Genomic DNA, 20,834 nt, shown 5'->3' with positions numbered 1-20,834 from the left:
TTTTGCTATTTCTTTGGGCCGCTCCCACGGCATATGGAGGTTAGGGGTCGAATTGGAGCTGTAGCCACTGGCCTACGCCAGAGCCACAGCAACGCGGGATTCGAGCCGCGTCTGCAACCTACACCACAGCTCACGGCAACGCCGGATCGTTAACCCACTGAGCAAGGGCAGGGACCGAACCCGCAACCTCATGGTTCCTAGTCGGATTCGTTAACCACTGAGCCACGACGGGAACTCCCAGAATGTTACTTCTTAAAAGACCTGAAAAGTCAAAAACATTAATTTCAACGTTCATCTCCGTCAGAGCTCTAGGGCGACCAGTGCGCTATCCATGAACAGTGATAGTTTTAATCCCTCCCCCCACCAACAGGCCTCGACAGTGGGCTTAAAATACTCAGTAAGCCATGTTTTAAACAGATGTGCTGTCATCCAGGCTTTGTTGTTCCATTTACAGAACACAGGTAGAGTAGATTTAGCATTATCCTTTTTCAAAATAATTATTTTATCTATCTATTTACTTTGCTTTTTGGGGCCACAGGTGCAGCATTTGGAAGTTCCCAGGCTAGGGGTGGAATTGGAACTACAGCTGCTGGTCTATGCCACAGCTACAGCCACGTGGGATCTGAGCTGCGTCTGTGACCTACACCACAGCTCATGGCAACACTGGATCCTTAACCCACTGAGTGAGGCCAGGGATCAAACTCGCACCTCATGGATACGAATAGGGTTCTCAACCGACTGAGCCACAACAGGAACTCCTATTAGCCTAATTCTCCAGGGCCCGAGGATTTGGGAGATGGTAAGTGAGCACCGGCTTCACTTTAACCAGCTCCACCAGCACCTAACAGGAGAATCATTCTGGCCTTTGAGGTTCTGAAGCCAGGCACTAGCTTCTCCTCCTCAGCTATCAAAGATCCCAGACGCATCTTCTTTATTTTTTTTTATTTTTTATTTTTTTGTCTTTTTGCCATCTCTTGGGCCGCTCCCGCGGCATATGGAGGTTCCCAGGTTAGGGGTCTAATCGGAGCTGTAGCCACCAGCCTACGCCAGAGCCACAGCAACGCGGGATCCGAGCCGCGTCTGCAACCTACACCACAGCTCACGGCAACGCCGGATCCTTAACCCACTGAGCAAGGGCAGGGATCGAACCCGCAACCTCATGGTTCCTAGTCGGATTCGTTAACCACTGCGCCATGACGGGAACTCCCAAATCTTCTTTAATAGAAGGCTGCCTCCTCTACACTGGAAATCTGCTGGGGAGTTCCTGCCATGGCTCAGCAGAAATGAATCTGACTAGTAGTATCCATGAGGACACAGGTTTGATCCCTGGCCTCGCTCAGTGGATTAAGGATCTGGTGTAGCTGTGGCTGTGGTGTAGGCCAGCGGCTACAGCTCCGATTTAGACCCCTAGCCTGGGAACCTCCATATGCCTCGGGTGCGGCCCTAAGCAAAAAAAAAAGGCAAAGAAAAGCTGGTGTTTAGTGTAGCCAAGGGAACCACCTCAGCTAGATCTTCCGGACGACTTGCTGCAGCTTCCACAGAGAAGGTGCTGCTTCCCCCGCACGTCACTGTTATGGAGACAGCTTCTTCCTTCAACCTCATGAACAACTCTGTGGCTTCACTCTTGACCCCTGCAGCTTCCCCACTTTGAAGTCTTCAAAGAATTCAAGAGAGGTAGGGCCTTGCTCCAGACGAGGCTTTGGCTTATGGGAATGCTGTGGCTGGTTAGATCCCCATGCAGACCACAGCAGCAATAACGCTGTTATGCTATCTTTTCGTTTGGATGGCCCCCCGAGGAACACTTTCAACTCCCCCAAGACCTTCTCCTCTGCAGTCGCAACCTGACCAATTGGCACAAGAGGCCTAGTTTTTGGCCTGTCTCGACTTGTGACATGCCTTCCTCACTAAGCTTAATCATTTCTAGCTTTTGATTTAAAGTGAGAGACATGTGGGAGTTCCCGTTGTGGCGCAGTGGAAACGAATCCCGACTAGAAACCATGAAGTTATGGGTTCAATTCCTGGCCTCGCTCAGTGGGTTAAGGATCCATCGTTGCCATGAGCTGTGGTGTAGGTTCCAGACTTGGCTTGGATCTGGTGTTGATATGGCTGTGGCGTAGACCAGTGGCTACAGCTCCAAATGGACCCCCAGCCTGGGAACCTCCATATGCTGCAGATGTGGCCCTAAAAAGACAAAAAACAACAATAAAAAACAAATTGAGAGACATGCGACTCTTCCTTTCACCTGAACATTTAAAAGTCACTATGGGGAGTTCCCGTCGTGGCGCAGTGGTTAACGAATCTGACTAGGAACCATGAGGTTGCGGGTTCGGTCCCTGCCCTTGCTCAGTGGGTTAACGATCCGGCGTTGCTGTGAGCTGTGGTGTAGGTTGCAGACGCAGCTCGGATCCTGCGTTGCTGTGCCTCTGGCGTAGCCCGGTGGCTACAGCTCCAATTCAGCCCCTAGCCTGGGAACCTCCATATGGCGCGGGAGCGGCCCAAGAAATAGCAACAACAACAACAACAAAAGACAAAAAGACAAAAGACAAAAAAAAAAAAAAAAAAAAAAACCATTGTAACTTCAATACCATTGTTTCTCAAGGACTGGGAAGCCCCAGGACCGGGAGAGGGACAAGGGAATGGCCGGTAGGTGGAATACATGACACTGATCAAATCTGCCATCGTTTATGGGCATCGTTTGTGGTGCCTCCACACACTACAAGAGCAACATCAAAGGTCACTGATTACAGATCACCACAACAGAGTAACAAGGAGAAAGTCTGAAACACAGGGAGACACAGAGATGGGAAAGGAGCAGATGCTGCTGGGAAAACGGCGCCGACAGGTGTGCTCAACACAGGTTTGCCTCAAAGCTTCAACGTGTAAAAAATGCATTACCTGCAAAGTGCAGTAAAGCAAAGCACTATAAAATGAGGTAGGCCTGTAAACAGTAAATCAATATAATTGCCTCTACTATACAAAAATAATAGTAACAGCCAAAGAAATGGTCCTAACGGCCCCGGAACAAAGGAACAAGCGAGAGCACCGGCCCCACAGCAACCTGCGGAGGGCAGCCCAAGGGCAGGAGGTGGCAGACGCTCCTTACCCTAAGAGGCTGTCACCACTGTGGAAGGCAGGCCAAGACTCAGAACTTCTGCTTTTTCAAAAGAAATAAGAAACTCAAATATTTATGTCCAATCTGACTTTACTTATTTGGGCAGCACCCATGGCATATGGAAGTTTCTGGGCCAGGGACTGAACCCTCACCACAGCAGCGACCCAGGCCGCTGCAGTGACAACAGTGAATGCTTAACCCACTGTGCCACAAGGGAACTCCAAATCGGACTTTAAATGTTTACGATTACTTTTTGTAAAAAAAATTGTATTGGGTGTAGGTGATTTGCAAAAGTTGCATTAGTTTGAAGTTGCATTAGTTTCAGGTGTACAGCAAAGTCAGTCAGTTATACATGTTCATACCTCTGTTCTTTTTCAGATTCTTTTCCCATGTAGGTTACTACACACCACTGAGTAGACTGCCCCATGCTACAGAGCAGCTGCTCGTTACTTATCTACGTGATACACAGCAGTGTGTATATGTCAACCTCAACCCCTAATTTATCCCTCTCCCCACGTTTCCCCTTGGAGCAATTACTTTTTAAAAATGTTTGGATTAAAGAAAATTTGTTTATAGCCAGAAGTAGCCTGCGGTTGCTAGTTTGCAACTCTTTTTTAATCTGGAAAATGAAGCCCAGGAGAAAGTTTACCAACAAAGAGAAACATTAAAGTTTCAAAGATGAGGCTCCCACTCTCATTTGAGATCTACCTCCTAGAGTAATGACGGTAAAAACAAAAATAAACAAATGGGACCTAATCAAACTTAAAAGTTTCTGCACAGCAAAGGAAACCCTAAACAAAACGAAAAGACAACTCACAGAATGGGGGAAAATCTTTGCAAATGAATCAACTGACAAGGGATTAATCTCCAAAATTTATAAACAACTTCTGTAGCTCCATATCAAAAAAAACAAACATCAAAAAATGGGCAGAAGATCTAAATAGACAGTTCTCCAAAGAAGACATACGGATGGCCAAAAAACACATGAAAAGATGTTCAACATCACTCATGATTAGAGAGATGCAAATCAAAACCACGAGGAGGTACCACCTTACACCAGCCAGAATGGCCATCATCCAAAAGTCTACAAACAGTAAGTGCTAGAGAGGGTGTGGAGAAAAAGGAACCCTAGTACAATGTTGGTGGGATTGTAAATTGGTGCAACCACTGTGGAAAGCAGTATGGAGATGCCTCAGAAAACTAAAAATAGAACTACCATTTGATCCAGCAATCCCACTCCTGGGCATCTACCTAGAGAAATCCATGACTCACAAAGACCCATGTACTCCAGTGTTCATTGCAGCACTATTTACAATAGCCAAGACATGGAAACAACCTCAATGTCCATCGACAGAGGAGTGGATCAAGAAGATGTGGTACATATACACAGTGGAATATGACTCAGCCATTAAAATGAATGAAATACAGCATTTTTAGCAACATGGATGGACCTAGAAATTACCATGCTAAGTGAAGTCAGCCAGACAATGAGACACCAACATCCAATGATTTCACTGACATGTGGAATCTGAAAAAAGGACAGACTAAACTTCTTTGCAGAACAGATGCTGACTCACAGACATTGAAAAACTTATGGTCTCCAGAGGAAACAGTTTGGGGGGTGGAGGGATGTGCTTGGGTTGTGGGATGGAAATCCTGTGAAATTGGATTGTGATGATCATTATACAGCTACAGATGTGATAAACTCATTGAGTAATAAAAAAATAATAAAATAAATTTAAAATAAAATAAAATAAAAACGTTTGGATTAAAGAAAATTTGTTTATAGCCAGAAGCAGCCTGCGGTTGCTAGTTTGCAACTCTTTTCTAATCTGGAAAATGAAGCCCAGGAGAAAGTTTACCAACAAAGAGAAACATTAAAGTTTCATAGATGAGGCTCCCACTCTCATCTGTGGAAATAAGTCAGGGAACAACTTTCATAGAAAGTCAATGATCTTTATGACCCCCAGGTAAAGGGCCCAACAGTAAAAATTTTAGGATTTTTGTGTTGTGTTTGTTTCTACGGCCAAGTCTGCAGCATGTGAAAGTTCCCTGGCCAGGGACTGAACCTACCACAGCAGTGACCTGAGCCACAAGCGAACTACCCCACACCCCCGCCGCCCCTTTCTAGGGCTGCTCCCGCGGCATATGGAGGTTCCCAGGCTAGGGGTTGAATTGGAGCTATAGCCACCGGCCTACACCACAGCCACAGCAATGCCAGGTCCCAGCCATGTCTGCAACCTATACCACAGCTCACGACAGCAGCAGGATCCTTAACCCACTGAGTGAAGCCAGGGATCGAACCTGCATCCTCATGGATGCAAGTCAGATTCGTTTTTGCTGAGCCACGACGCGAACTAACCCAACTTTTAAAATCAACTATTTCCAATAAAATTAAAAAAAAAAAAAAAAAAAAGAATGGGCATATCTATGTTCCGATAAAAGTTTATGTACAAAAAAGCGAGTAAGTCTGGTTTGACCCATGGGCCTTAGTCGGCAGAACCATGGGGTAATTCACAAAGGATATGATTGGAAATTAAAATGAAGAACTTCTGTTCATCAAAACAAACAAAAAACTGCCCCCCACACCCGCGGGAGCCACAGCAATGACAATGCTGGATCCTTAACCCACTGCACCACAAGAGAATTCCAAAGGCAATTAAAATCACAAACGAAACACCATTTTGAAAGATCAAATTGACAAGCATTTAAAACATCTGAAAATTCCAAGTGTCGCTGAGGATGCAGCAGAGTGGGGGTTCTGGGAATTGGTGGAGTGTAAATCCAGACCCACTCTAAAAATGTCACAACTACATAGTAAAAACACACACCCCAAACCCAGCAACTCTACTCCAGCTGTGCACCTCAGAGAAACGGGAGGCAGGATGTCTGCACAGGCGAGTGCCCAGCGCCTCCTCTACAAAACCCTGCACGAGAAATAAACTCAGATGTCCACGCCTGGGATGGGGGAGGTAAGCTGCAGTGCACTCTCTCGATGGAACATGACAGAACAATGACACCGATCAATCTCACAGACAACAGGGCCTCGGTGAACGGTCCATGCAGTTTAGGAACTGTCTGAGGTGTACCTTAGGCTCAAACACAGGCAAGATACGATTTAACACTCACCAGACTCACAAAGATGGAAAAAACCTGAGAACACCAAGCCCTGGATTTGTGTATGGAACACAAGGGACTTTCGTTGTCCTGCTGGTGGGCTACACAGAAATACAACTCTTCCTGGGAAATAAGTCTGTCTTACTTAAAAAGCTGGAGCATTCCAAATGATCCCACAATACATACACTTAGGGATATGTCAGGAATTACACAAAAAGAAACGAAAGTATCTTAACACAATGGATAAGCACGGAAAATGAATGAGCATCACCAAGGATAAAGCTAAGAAAACATAATGTTGAGCCAAGAAAGCAAAGTCGCAACAGAATATACGAGCATTAGTTCAGTAAACTGTGTGTACACATATTTACACATGTGTACATACATGTTTATACACATGTAGAAATAAAAACAGGAATAAAAACCAGGAAATGCAAGTCAGCAGTTACCTCTGGGAAAGACAGAAGGGACATACGGTGCCTTCAGAGACAGGTGATTTCTATTTCTTAAGCTGAGCAATGGATATTCATTTTACACTTCTTTTAGAAACTGCACACATGTATTATACAGACTACTTTTTTTTCTTTTTTGCCTTTTGTCGTTTTAGGGCCGCACCTATGGCATATGGAGGTTCCCAGGCTAGGGGTCTAATTGGAGCTGCAGCTGCTGGCCTACACCACAGCCACAGCCATGCCAGATCTGAGCCACGTCTGTGACCTACACCACAGCTCATGGCAACACCACATCCTTAACCCACTGTGCCAGGCCAGGGATCCAACCTGCAACCTCACAGTTCCTAGTCAGATTCGTTTCCACTGCACCATGACAGGAACTCCCAGACTCCTTTTTAGAAAGGACGTATTTCACCAAAAGAGGAGGAAGCGAGGGAGGGAGGCTTTCAGGGCCAGCTGAACCCCTCTAAATCACTTAGAACTTGCAAACAGGAGTTCCCGTCATGGCTCAATCCAAAACCTATGGGACACAGAAAAAGCAGTTCTAAGAAGGAAGTTTATAGCAATACAAGCCTACCTCAGGAAGCGAAAAATCTCAAATAAACAACATAATTTTACACCAAAAGCAACTAGAGAGAGAACAGACCCCAAACCCAAAGTGAGCAGAGGGAAAGAAAGCATAAAGATCAGAGCAGAAATCAATGAAATAGAAATGAAGGAAACCACAGAAAAGATCAATGAAACTAAAAGCTGGTTCTTTGAAAAGATCAACAAAATTGATAAACCCTTAACCAGACTCATCAAGAAAGAGAGAGGACTCAAATCAATAAAATTAGAAATGAAAAAGGAGAATTTACAATGGGCATCACAGAAGTACAAAGGAACCTAAGAGACTACTACAAACAACTATATGCCAACAAAATGGACAACTAGAAGAAATGGACAAATTCTTAGAAAAGTACAATCTTCCAACACTAAGACGAAATAGAAAAGAGGACAGGTCAATCACAAGTCCTGAAATTGAAACTATGATTAGAAAAATTCCAACAGGAGGGAGTTCCCGTTGTGGCGCAGTGGTTAACGAATCCAACTAGGAACCATGAGGTTGCGGGTTCGGTCCCTGCCCTTGCTCAGTGGGTCAAGGATCCGGCGTTGCCGTGAGCTGTGGTGCAGGTTGCAGACTCAGCTCAGATCCCGTGTTGCTGCGGCTCTGGCGTAGGCCGGTCGCTATAGCTCCGATTGGACCCCTAGCCTCGGAACCTCCATATGCCAAGGGAGCGGCCCAAGAAATGGTAAAAAGACAAAAAAAAAAAAAAAAAAGAAAAGAAAAGAAAAATTCCAATAGGAGTTCCCAAACAACTGTGACTAGTATCTATGAAGATGCAGGTTCAATCCCGGGCCTGGCTCAGTGGGTTAAGGATCTAGTGTTGCCATGAGCTGTGGCGTAGGTCACAGATGCAGCTCAGAATCCGTGTTGCCATGGCTGTGGTGTAGGCCGGCAGCTACAGCTCAGATTCAACCCCTAGCCTGGGAATCACCATATACCCCGGGTACAGCACTGAAAAAAAATAAAAAAATAAAAAACCTCCAGAAAGTGGGCATAGAGGGAACCTACTCTATCATAATAAAGGCCATATATGACAAACCCACAGCTAACATCATTCTAATGGTAAAAAGCTGAAAGAATTCCCACTAAGATCGGGAACAAGACAAGAATGTCCACTCTCACCACTACTACTGAACATACTTTTGGAAGTCCTAGCCAAAGCAATCAGGGAAAAAAAAAATAAAAGGAATACTTTTGGAAAAGGAGAAGTAAAATTATCAGTTTGCAGATGTCATGACACAATACCTAGAAAATTAAGTCTCTACCAGAAAACTGTTATAGCTCATCAATGAATTTGGCAAAGTCGCAGGATACAAAATTAATACACAGAAATCAATTGCATCTCTATATACTAACAATGAAAGATCAGAAAGAGAAATTAGGGAAACAATCCCATTTACTACTGCATCAAAATGAATAAAATACCTAGGAATAAACCTACTTAAAAAGAAAAAAGGCCTGTACTCTGAAAAGTATATGGTGCTGATGAAAGAAATCAAAGGTGATACAAACAGATGGAAAGATAATACCATGTTCCTGGATGGGCAGAATCAATATTGTCAAAATGACTACACCACCCAAGGCAATCTACAGATTCAATGCAATCCCTATCACATTACCAATGGCATCTTCCACAGAACTAGAAGAAAAAAATGTTTTGCTTTTTATCTTTTGGGGGTGCACCCATGGCATATGGAGTTTCCAAGGCTAGGGGTCAAATCTGAGTTACAGCTGCCGGCCTACACCACAGCCACAGCAACGTGGGATCTGAGCTGTGTTTGCAACCTATACCACAGCTCATGGTAATGCTGGATCCTAACCCACTGAGCAAGATGAGAGATCGAACCCGCAACCTCATGGTTCCTAGGCAGATTTGTTTCCACAGTGCCACGATGGGAACTCCCAAAGAAGAAAATACTTTTTTTATTATTATTTTTTGTCTTTTTGCCTTTTTAGGGCTGCACCAACACGCATATGGAGGTTCCCAGGCTAGGGGTCTAACTGGAGCTGTTACTGCCGGCCTATGCCACAGCCACAGCAACGCCAGAGCCGAGCCATGTCTTCGACCTATACCACAGCTCATGGCAACACCAGATCGAGCAAGGCCAGGGATCGAACCTGCAACCTCATGGTTCCTAGTCAGATTTGTTTCTGCTATGCCACGATGGGAACTCCAGAAGAAAATATTTTAAAGTTTGTTTGGAAGCACAAAAGACTCAGAAGAGCCAAAGCCATCCTGAGAAAGAAAAATGGAGCTGGAGGAATCAGGCTCCCTGACCTCAGATAATACTACAAAGCCACAATCATCAAAACAGTATGGTACTGGCAAAAACCAGAAACAGATCAGGATAGAAAGCTGTTTTATTTTGTACTTAACAGTATTGCTATATAGTCTGTTCCTTTAAAATATAGCATTCAGAGTTCCTACTGTGGCACAACAGGATCAGCAGTATCTTAAGAGCACTGGGACACAGGTTCAAGTGGCTTAAGTGTTGCAGTGTTGCTGCAACAGCGGCTTAGGTCACAACTACAGCTCAGATTTGATCCCTGACCCAGGAATGCCATTATGCCATGGGGTGGCAAAAAAGTAAAATAAAATATAGTATTAATTTTGGCTACCTCAAAATTATTTAATTTTTTTTTTTTTTTTTTTTTTTTTAGGGCTGTGCCCAGAGCATATGGAAATTCCCAGGCTAGGGGTCGAATCAGAGCTGTAACTGCCAGCCTACACCACAACCACAGCAACATGGGATCTGAGCTGAATCTGCCACCTACACCGTGGCTCATGGCAACACCAGATCCTTAACCCATTGAGCAGAGCAAGGCCAGGGATCAAACCCACAACATCCTCATGGATACTAGCCTGGTTCATTACTGCTGAGCCATGATGGGAATTACAAATTTATTTATTTACTTTTTTTTGGTCTTTTTTGGGCACACCTGTGGCATATGGAGGTTCCTAGGCTAGGGGTCAAATCAGAGCTGTAGCTGCTAGCCTATGCCACAGCCACAGCCACAGCAGATCTGAGCTGCGTCTGCAACCTATACCACACCTCACAGCAACTCAGGATCGTTAACCCACTGAGCGAGGCCAGGGATGAAAACTGCGTCCTTATGGATGCTAGTCAGATTCGTTTCTGCTGAGCCACGAAGGGAACTCCATGCAAAATTAAGTTTTAATATTCTTTTTTTTCTCTTTTTGGCTACTTGTACCATATGGAGTTCCTGGGCCAGGGATCAGATCTGAGCTGCAGATTCTTTAACCCACTGTGCCAGTCTGAGGACTGAACATGCATCCAGGCACTGCAAAGACACCACCAATCCTTTGCACCACAGCAGGAACCCCAATTTTTAATATTCTAATCACATTCCCCCCCTCCTTTTTCAGCCATACCAGTAGCATATGGAAGTCTCCAAGCCAGAGATCCAATCTGAGCCGAAGCTGCAGCCAGTGCCCACACCAGATCTTTACCCCTTATGCTACAGCAGGAACTTGTCTAATCATAATTCGTTGTCATTGTTGTTGTTGTTGTCAGGGCCGAACCCACAGCATACAGCTATAGCAACGCCAAATCTTGGGGGCATCTGCAACCTATGCTGCAGCTTGCAGCAATGCTGGATCCTTAACTCACTAAACGAGGCCAGGGATTAACCAGCATCCTCATGGATACTAGTCAGATTCTCAACCTGCTGAGCACTCTGAGAATCAACAAAGTTCCTGAGAGGTTTCCTCATTGCTGGCCCAAAGCTAATCATAGGTCCTGATTATATGGTTGCTAAATAACTGACCCATTCTTTCAAAATTAGTTACACCCATGTATTTAAATCACCTGATCTTTGGACACCAAAAAGCAGGTGGAAATAATGCCCGGAAGCAGACACTGGTTTTTCAAACTCCAACTTTCACTAATTCTTAGTGGCCTCAGCAGAAATAAACAGCCATACCAAACACACCTTGAAATCCACCCTTACCAAACACCACAGAACTTTGGGGAAGTCTACGTGTGCACTAAGCATACAGGAGCTTCCTAGTAAAAGGCAGGTGTTCTGTATCAAAACTGAGTGTGGAGTTCCTGTCATGGCTCAGCTGTAACAAACCCAACTAGTATCCATAAGGACGCAGGTTCAATCCCTGGCCTCACTCAGTGGGTTAAGGCCTCACTGCCGTGAGCTGTGATGTGGGTTGCAGATGTGGCTCCGAGTCAACCTCTAGCCTGGGAACTTTCATATGCCACACCTGCGGCCCTAAAAAGACAAAAAAAGATTCACAAAGAGGTATGATCTGTAATGTGCCACCAGGTCCGGAGGGCATGTAAAGTCAGGTGCAAGTGGTCCTTCCAGTGACCGATGTTGGCTTCTCCCAACTCTGGCCCAGGGCCGGCACTGTGACCATTCTGACTACAGAAAGACACGATGGCTCTACCCACAAGTTCACATCTAACACAAGAGAAAAGACATAATTTTTAGCCTCATCCACCCTCACTCCCCTATTACTCCTAGTTTCCTGTCAAACCAAATCATTCGAGGCATCTTCTTCCCCTGCACCTAATATTTTGAAGACCTGCACATGTATCCTGTCTTCTGTGAAACCTCAGCAACAGTCAACCCCGTGCTTCTGCTTTCTCTGATACACCGCACATGCCTCCAGTGTGGCCCAGAAGGCCAGCTGGCAGCCAGGAGCTCCCACTAACCTATGACCCCGACAGCAGGGCCACATCATCTTTGAAGTCCCAGAGGGCATTATCTTGGTTGAATAAAGCAAGAAATAAGCAAAAGTACAAAATAACAAGTCCACAATCAGAGACTCTATCCCACACCTCACAGAGACATCCTAAGTGCAAGCGGTACTAGGATGGTGGTAACAGGAGGTTGGAATCCTCAATGTGAAGCCAGGCACACGCTAAAACTGGACAGTATCTTCCCAGGAAATGAGGAAAAAAATACAGGTGAATTCTGAATTTTCATATAGGTGAGTTCTCCTACAATCACAGTCTCTTCCCCGCACTGTATGAGAGACAGTTCCTTGGCTAGATGCACGCATCACTCCATCCATCCAAACAACTGTAATTTTACACTTATCCACACAAGTGGCAACGACAAGACCATCTGCAGTTAGAAGGTTTTCAAGAACAGGTTCTGTATCTCAGGTGCAAGCAAAAGAATGCTTGAATCTCTGTGAGAGAAGCTGCAGAAGTAGAGCACACAGATTATTAAGGGAAAGAGATAAAGAAACAACAAAAATTGGCTGAGCTGAAAACTGAGGTATCTTTAAATGGAACAAAGATTGAATTACAAACATACATGGTCAGGGGCGAAGTGGAAATGAATCCGACTAGTATCCATGAGAATGTGGGCTCGATCCCTGGCCTTGCTCAGTGGGTTATGAGCATTGCCATGAGCTATGGTGTAGGTTACAGATGTGGCTTTGGACCTGGCATTACTATGGTGTAGGCTGGCAGCTGTAGCTCCAATTCGACCTCTAACCTGGGAACTTCCATATGCCACACCTGTGACCCTTAAAAAAAAAAAAAGAATCTTGGAGTACTCATTGGGGCGAAAAGAGATTGACGGCATGTCTACAGCACTAGACACTGGTTTGATCCCTGGCCCTGCACCGTGAGTTAAAGCATCTGGCGTCGTAGAGGCATAGGTACCAACCGGGGCTGGGATCTGATTCCTGGCCCAGGAACTCAATATGCCCCAGGGCTGCCAAAAAAAAAGAGAGAGAGAAAAGAATCTGAACCTCTGGGGGGGGGAAAACAAGTCAGCTACAAAAACACAAGAATCAAGTTGATATGACTGCTCACCTGTACAGAGGATGGTAGAAGACAACAGCACTATTTGTAGTAAAGGAAAATGACTTTGACCTGGAATACCAGAACCCGCCCAACTACTTTACAAGTATGAGGGCAAAACAAAAAAATTTTTAGACATATGGGGCTTAGAAAATTTTCAACACACTGACTTCTGCAGAACTAACACAAGAGTGTACTCTGGTAAAAACAGAAAACAAATCCAAAAAGGAAGGAAGATGTTAGATACAAGTAACAATAATCTACAAACATTTGTTAATGCATGTCCTTTTATTTTACTGAAAAAAAAAAAAATTTCTTTTTTTGGCTCCCCCCCCACCCCCCGTGGCACATGGAAGTTCCCAGGCCAGGGATGGAATCCCAGCCGGAGCTATGATCTATGCCACAGCTGCAGCAAAACCGGACCCTCAACCCACTGAGCCGCAGCTGGAACTCTGCATGTTATTTTTAAAGAATCATTGTTTAAAAAGACCACGCCAAAATTTAAAACTCAGATAACAGAGAAAAATGTGAAAGATATGAAGAGGAAATTCAAAGAATATCAGCCATTAAACAAATGAAAACATTACTAGTATCCATGCAAATGTAAGTTAAACAAGGTAGTTTATAAACCATCAGTTTGGAAAAGATTTAACATCCAGTGTTGGAAAAGATGCCTTGACATAGGTAGTCTCATTCCCTGCCAATGAGACTATAAATTGATAAAGCCTGACTTCTTGAACAGCAGTTTAGCAAAATCAACCACCATTTCAAGCACACACTAGCTCCACACCATCAATTCTAAAATTCTAATTCTGTAATATCACTGTAAAGGCATAGACCGGTGCATGCTGACACGAAAAGATGTCTAAGCCAATCTGGAGCTTTAAAAAACAAAACAAAACAAAACAAACCCGCAGCACAGGGTATATATGGTTTAGGCCTTTTTACGCAAAAACTGTTCGACGTATCTATTTCCGTACATCAGCAACTGCGTGTGGAAAGCCTGGAAGGAACGCCAAGACGTTCTCACCGGTGGTTACTTCCGAGCGGGGAGTGAGGACAGACAGCGGTCGTTCTTTCTTTTCAACATTTACTTGAGCACCTACCAATTCCAGGCCCTGGGGATACGGCGGTCAACAACCCCAAGTCCACGGGCTGCACGAAGGCCAAGGTGCCGGTTCTGTGGGTTTCGCGGCCGCGTGCCGCGCTGGGCCCACTGGGCATTCCGATTTGTGTCGAATGAAGGACTGACCAAGGGGGCTTATGCGTTACTCGTGCATAAATCAACTTGGGCGGAGGGGAGGAATAAGAGCGCAACTAAGGTACTTAAGTAATCACCCTGGGGAAGCCCGTTCCCAGCGCACACAATCCCCTGAAAGCGCCTTCGGCTCCGCGAGCGAGGAGACCGCGGTCCCTCCGCCTCAATCCGGCCCGAGGAGCCCGTTGGGAAGAACCCGCTGCTGCAGTCACGCGGGCCCGGGTTCAACCCCGTGACCTCCGGGGAACCCCTGCAGCCCGGCGCTGGACCCAGCCAGGTGACCCCAGGGCGCTCAGCGTTAGCCGCTCACCACGCTAGAGCGCGTACACCGCAGAATATCCGCCGCTGCGCGAGGAGGTTCCGTCACCGCGCCTCCCACGGAGAAAAGGGGTTCGGGCCCCCGGGAGCTCTGCGCGTCCCCGTCCCCGCTCGCTCTCCACCAGCCCTGCACAGCCGCTCTCACCTCCCCGGGCGGCAGCCAGCGCCGGCGCCCGCAGGCGGTGGCCCCACAGCAACAGCGTCCGCAGCTCGCGCGCCATGTCGGCCTTCCAGAGAGGGGGGCGGGGTCAGGGCAGGGCCTGCTCCGGCGCGGCGCGCCGACGTCACGGCGCGCGCCCGGCTGCCCGGTCTGCGGCCTGCGCCGGCGGGTGGGCGGGGCTCGCCTGGAGCGGGAGCGGTCGGCCTGCGCCGCCGGGACAGTCGGGCCTGGGGGCGGGACCTCCGTGACCTTGTGTCGCGTTATCAAGGGCGACGACTGTGCGCCCGGGGCCGCCGGGCGGCCCTCGTCTGCCCATAAGTCTCGGTTTGTCCATCCCAGAAATGGGGCAGACGTTCGCCTCCACGGTAGAGAGTTTGAAAAGACGGCGATGGGGCAGAAGCAGCTCACATCCCTGGGGTCTTTATAAGTCACGGGCCACCGGTCCGGACTGCTGAAAGTCAGTCTCTTCCAACCAAACCAGGGCAGGCCAAATAGCTACAAAGAGTAAAAGGGAGAGTTTCAGGCTTGACTTGTCTCTCCCAAAACTCTGGCGCCAACGCCCACCAGCAAAACTGGGCTTATTCATTCATTACAATTCTCTCGCCTTCCTGGAGGTAAGACTCTGGTTGGGGACTCCAACCATCAGCTTCCTTTCTCATAGAGTTGCAGACCACGTAAAATGCATATTCTCCAGCACCAAAGTAGGGCTCAGGCGGCTCCCCAGAAGATTATGAGACTGAAGACTCGCTGCCACGATCAAATAATTGCAGAAAAACGGGTTGAGATTTTTGACAAGGTCTGCAAAGAACAGAAGCCGGGAGAGTGTTCCCCGGTGGGGTCTGGACGTATCTGGGGCCGCAGGGAGGGGATGTCGGGGAACACTTTCAGGTGGAAGTTGTCAAGGCTGATCCGCAAGTTACAGGCTCAAGCAACTGAGAAGGGGAACATACACGAAGTGGGAAGATGGGAATGGAAGGGCAGGAGTTCTCTCACCTGGAAGACCCCAGCAGCCTCCTGTCTGGCCCCCATGCTCCACACAGCAGCTGATCATACATAGACTCCTCAATCAGGGTCCTCCAATGGTTTCCCTGCATAGTCACTTCCAAACCCCTTCTGCTTTGCATAACCTCCAAGCCCTGCATAACCTGACCCCCAGTTTTCTTCCTCCCTCACTCCAGACTCGCTGAGCTAGTGCCAGGCAGAGTGTTCCTAGGATGTCACTGAGTTGAGGGGTCTCAGCCTCACATTTCGTTGGTTGACCGCTTCACTCAGGAAATCATCTCATTTGTAGGACATGATATATTGGTTTACAGGGCAATAGATCTAGCTTGGGGAGCCCTTTGATTTCAGGACAGGGAGGTGGTATTTGGTAAAGGGAGGAGAGAGACAGACGGTGGCTTCAGTTAAGCAGGGACGGGCTCCACCAAGGCAAGTGAAACCCAGGCTCTGCGGGGGGCAAATCTATTAGGTTCCAGCCACACCCACCAGGGCCTTTTGTCCTGTCTTGGCCTGTGCCCTTCAGAGATATATCCTCAGCCACAGAAGTGTGTGATGGTGCGTCCTCTGGTAGCCAGGAACTGGGACTTTTTAAAGTGCCCAGGGATCCAAGCTGGTCTGGAGCGGGTCATGAGCAGATTTCGGCCCCCGTGCAGAGAAGGAAAATGGAAGTGGGGAAAGAATGATTAGATGCGGATGTACTTCAGTTGACTTCATGGAGGCTGGCAGGGAGTTGCTTGGGGAGACGGAAATAGGAGGGGAAGGGTGCGGGGCTCCAGCTTTGAGCCCTCGTACCTTCCTTCAGGACTCACCTGTCAATTGGCTCCTCCAGGGACTGAGTGTCACTGCTTAGAGACCCATCAACCAGCACTTGCGGAGTGGACAGACTCGCTGCTTGTCTGGAGTTCAGCGAGAAGCAACAGGTGTGCATCAGGGGACAGATGCTGCTGTTCCAGAGGGAAGAGGCCTTGGGTCAGACATTCATGTGTTTCCTGCCCCTTCTGGCACTTGAGACTTCCCACCCAGGAAACCAGAGATCAGAACTCAAGTGTCTAGAGGTTGGGAACAGTGAGAAGCGGCCTCCCTGGGGGCCTGAGAGTCCACTGTGCTCTGGCCTGTGGAGGCCTTGCTCTCACTGGTGACCCCAGTTCTGGCTACTGGACTCCTGTGAGCTCTGAGTGCCGCCTGCACGGCCCCCACAGCCCCCTTGCTTCCCTGCCCCTTTCTCCATCTCCCTTCCCCTACTTCCCAGCAGCAGCACAGGAAGCAACCCTCCTCTTCTGTGGCTTGGACGTGAGGGCCCTGTGTGGGGTCGGAGGGGACAAGGAAGGGTTGGTGGTGGAGGCACAGGTACCCCCGCACCATCCTTTGCAAGGATGTCCTCTCTGGACGTTCTCCTGAAGGACTTGGGGACAAAGGGGCCTCACCTCGCTTGTGACATTCCCCAAACATCACCATCTCCCTTGAGGACCCCTATTGGATCCCTGTCATTGGGATGTCTGTATATTTATTTTTCTGTGGCATATGGACGTTCCCAGGCTAGGGGTCGAATTGGAGCTGCAGCTGCCGGCCTACACCATAGCCACAGCAACGCGGGATCTGAGCTCCTCTTGTGATCTGCCCCACAGCTCACGGCAATGCTGGATCCTTAATCCACTGGGCAGGACCAGGGATCAAACCCACATCCTCACGGACACACAGTTGGGTTAACTCACTGAGCTACAACAGGAACTCTGAAAATCATTCGTTTCTGAGAGGCATCCTTGTTGCTGGCCCAGAGCTATGGGCTTCCGATCAGGCAGTAAGTAAATCCCATCTCCGTCATTACGCCCTTTGTAGGCATTGGGCAGGCAGAGGGCTGGGCTCATCTACACCCACTGACCCGCAGGCAACACTTCTTTCCTGATGCCGAAGTGAACCAGTGAGCACCAGCCACAGGCAGGCCGAGGCCCACACCGTCCTTTGTAAGGACCTAATTACTTCATACCGTTTGCAGCATCTGAAGGGCTGTGATGGACTGCAACACCCCACTTCGCCGTGGTACCCCCAAGTAGGTTCTTGTGATGCTGTGGATTAAGAGGGAAGCAGGCATGGAGGATGGTTTTCAAGGCTGGGAGGAAAAGCTCCTTTTGAAAAGGGTAGTGTGGCTCGGGGCCGGCGGCCCACGGTGCCTCTGTCCTCCCACCTATGGCTGGGTGGAGGGGTCAGCCCTGCCTTTTCCGAGGGCGGGAAGCAGAGGAGCTGGCTCGAGGCCAAGGCCAAGGCCCTGTGCCCTGACTTCCCCACCCCCTGGGTTCTCAGGCCCACGGTTTGCTTTGCCACTCCCGCCGCATACACAAGTTCCCAGGCCAGGGACCGCACCTGCACCACAGCAGTAACAACACCGAATCCTTAACCACGAGGCCACCAGGGAACTCCCAGGCTCATGGTTTCTACGACCTGCTCTCTCCGACTCCGGTCTCTTCCTAATCCCCTCACGTCTATACCACTGCCTTCCTCAAGTTCTTCTGAGAGCGCCCTGTGAATTTTGCGTTCAGTGAAGTAATTTCAGCACATGGATCCGAGTCTGTCCTCTGTGAGGAGCATGAGCTTGAGGAAAGCGCCTTTTGCACCCTCATCTCATCACAGTTCCTCAGTTTTCTCTGGCAGCCTGGCTGCTCACATCTGCTGTCTCTCTCCTGACCCATTTCCCACTCTTGACTTTGCAGAGACATCACAGCCGGGTCACGCGGTGCAGCGAGCTTGGGATACCCTGGGAAGGTGCAGCATGGCTCTGGGAGCCCAGGTGGGCACTGTCTCCATTCCTATGAGCTCCTGCTCACCTACACACGAAGCAGCTACTTCCTAGCACTGGCCTTGGGCAACATACTTCCTGGTTATGCTCTGGCTGCTACCCAATGCTCAGCTCTTTTCTTTTTTTTAGAGCAACTCTCTAATGCAGGTTTTTTGGTTTTTGGTTTTTTTTTTTAAGGGCCGCACCTGGGGTATATGGAGGTTCCCAGGCTAGGGGTCAAATCGGAGCTGTAGCTGCAGGCCTACACCACAGTTCACAGCAACACTGGATCCTTAATCCACTGAGGCCAGGGATCAAACTTGCATCCTCATGCATACTAGTCAGATTCGTTTCTGCTGAACCACGATGGAAACTCCTCTAATGAAGTTCTAAAAGCCCATTTTTTTTCCCCTTATTAGGGCTGCACCTGTGGCATAGGGAAGTTTCCAGACAAGGGGTTGAATCAGAGCTGCAGATAATGGCCTACACCAGAGCCACAGCAACACAGGATCCGAGCTGCATCTGCGACCTATGGCCGAAGCTCATGGTAACACTGGAATCTTAACCCACTGAGCAGGGCCAGGGATCAAACCCGTATTCTTATGGATACTAGTCAGGTTCTTAACCTGCGGAGCCACAATGGAAACTCTGAAAGCGCACTTTTGGCTCAAATGAAATCTTTGGTTCCACTTTTTTTTTTTTTTTTTTTTTTTGGTCTTTTTGCCTTTTCTAGGGCCACACCTGCGGCATATGGAGGTTCCCAGGCTAGGGGTCCAATTGGAGCTGTAGCTGCTGGCCTACACCAGAGCCACTGCAACGCGGGATCCGAGCTGCATCTGCAACCTACACCACAGTTCACGGCAGCGCTGGATCCTTAACCCACTGAGCAAGGCCAGGGATCGAACCCACAAGCTCATGGTTCCTAGTCAGATTCATTAACCACTGCGCCATGACAGGAACTGCAGAAATCTTTCGTTCCACTTTATAAAGAGAGTGACAAGGCTTCAGCCTGAGGTCTTAGACATGCTTTACCTGTGTGACTCGGAAGCTGCAGCCAAGTGTTCCCGCCTGTGGCATATGGAGGTCGCGGCCCAGGAATCAGAGCCCGGCAACTTTCACCGCAGCAGTGGTAAACGTTTGACCCTTTTAATGCTGTGCCAGGCCAGGGATCGAACCTGTGTCCCGGCGCTGCAGAGACCCTGCCGATCCCATCGCGCCACAGCAGAACCCCCCAACTGTTTTTAACATGCTAAATTCTCAAAAACATCATCAAACACATGCGCTAGACACAATCAACTGAGGCCCTTCATCTCACTGCTAAGCTCTAAGGGTCGTTAGCCAACTGGAACCACCTTGAATCCAAGCAGTTTTACCAGCTTTTATTATAAACACCAGCACATTTCAAGTTTCCTCTTTTTGATCACAAATAAAGGACTTTTTTCTTCTCTTCCTAAGCAGGCAGCACGTGAAATGCCTCGTGGGGCTTTCCAGCTCTCACGGAAATTCCTTGGGGCAAGTGGCGGGTTAGCAACCAGACCACACCCCCTTGGCCGAATCCTTTGGCATCTGGATGGCACTGGATCAGAGAGGATGAGGCCGGTGCAGGCTACCGGATTCCAGGATGACCTGAAAGAAACTCCCCACCGGCCAGGTTAAAGGGCTGCGTGTCTGCAGCGTGGGCCTGGAGCTGCTTCTCTGGGTCTCCGGGCCGCCTACACTTCTTGTCTGAACATGGGCTCAGCTCAGGGCACAGGTGCAGAAGGCAGTCAGCAAAAGGGTCACGGACGTGGGATGCGAGCTCGCTGAGCAAAGATGGCACGCGGCCGGCTGAGGGCAGAGCTCTGCCTCCTTTTGGGATGGGGCGCTGATGAGGGCTGGTTGGTGGTGCAGATGGTGGTCTTACCTGGACGAATCTGTAAGTCAAACGAGATGCGAGGCTGTGCCTAATTTCTTGAAAGAGTTTCCTCAAATTTAGGATCCCAATTCAACTATTTTGAAAGTATTTCTGTGAATACAGGGCCAAAAGGAAAGCAATCTGGGCCACGATTTCTAATTTTCAAACCACAACCCTTGGCTGTGGCCCCCGCTGTGGCCTGCGCCCTGGGAGCGGTGCGCAGACGAGAGCATGAACTTCAGCGCTCCTGGTGGCGGTGGTCTCATCTCAGAGGTGATTCTTAGAGCGTTTGGGACCTGGCGTCACCCCCAGTAAGGGACTGAGAGAGGAGGGGTGGCACCAGGCGGCCGCC

At 48.4% G+C, this 20,834-nt stretch overlaps 1 protein-coding gene and 1 long non-coding RNA gene across 2 annotated transcripts in view; one reads left to right on the top strand and one right to left on the bottom strand.

Moving 5' to 3' along the window:
- TRAP1 (TNF receptor associated protein 1) overlaps positions 1-14,893 on the bottom strand; it is a 58,564-nt gene extending 43,671 nt beyond the window's left edge. The window contains 1 exon segment of the mRNA NM_001243945.1: positions 14,805-14,893. Coding sequence (NP_001230874.1) covers positions 14,805-14,880 — 76 coding nt within the window. The 5' untranslated portion in view covers positions 14,881-14,893.
- LOC102160050 lies at positions 15,017-18,800 on the top strand. Its single transcript, XR_302227.2, has 4 exons — positions 15,017-15,433; positions 16,648-16,738; positions 17,444-17,616; positions 17,704-18,800. It is a non-coding gene; the product is annotated as an uncharacterized LOC102160050 (long non-coding RNA).

The sequence above is a fragment of the Sus scrofa genome, chromosome 3 (genome assembly GCF_000003025.6).
Source record: "Sus scrofa isolate TJ Tabasco breed Duroc chromosome 3, Sscrofa11.1, whole genome shotgun sequence".
NCBI classification, from domain to species: domain Eukaryota; kingdom Metazoa; phylum Chordata; class Mammalia; order Artiodactyla; family Suidae; genus Sus; species Sus scrofa.
The sequence above is the reverse complement of the archived record's forward strand: the minus strand, read 5'-3'. Positions and strand labels throughout refer to the sequence as shown.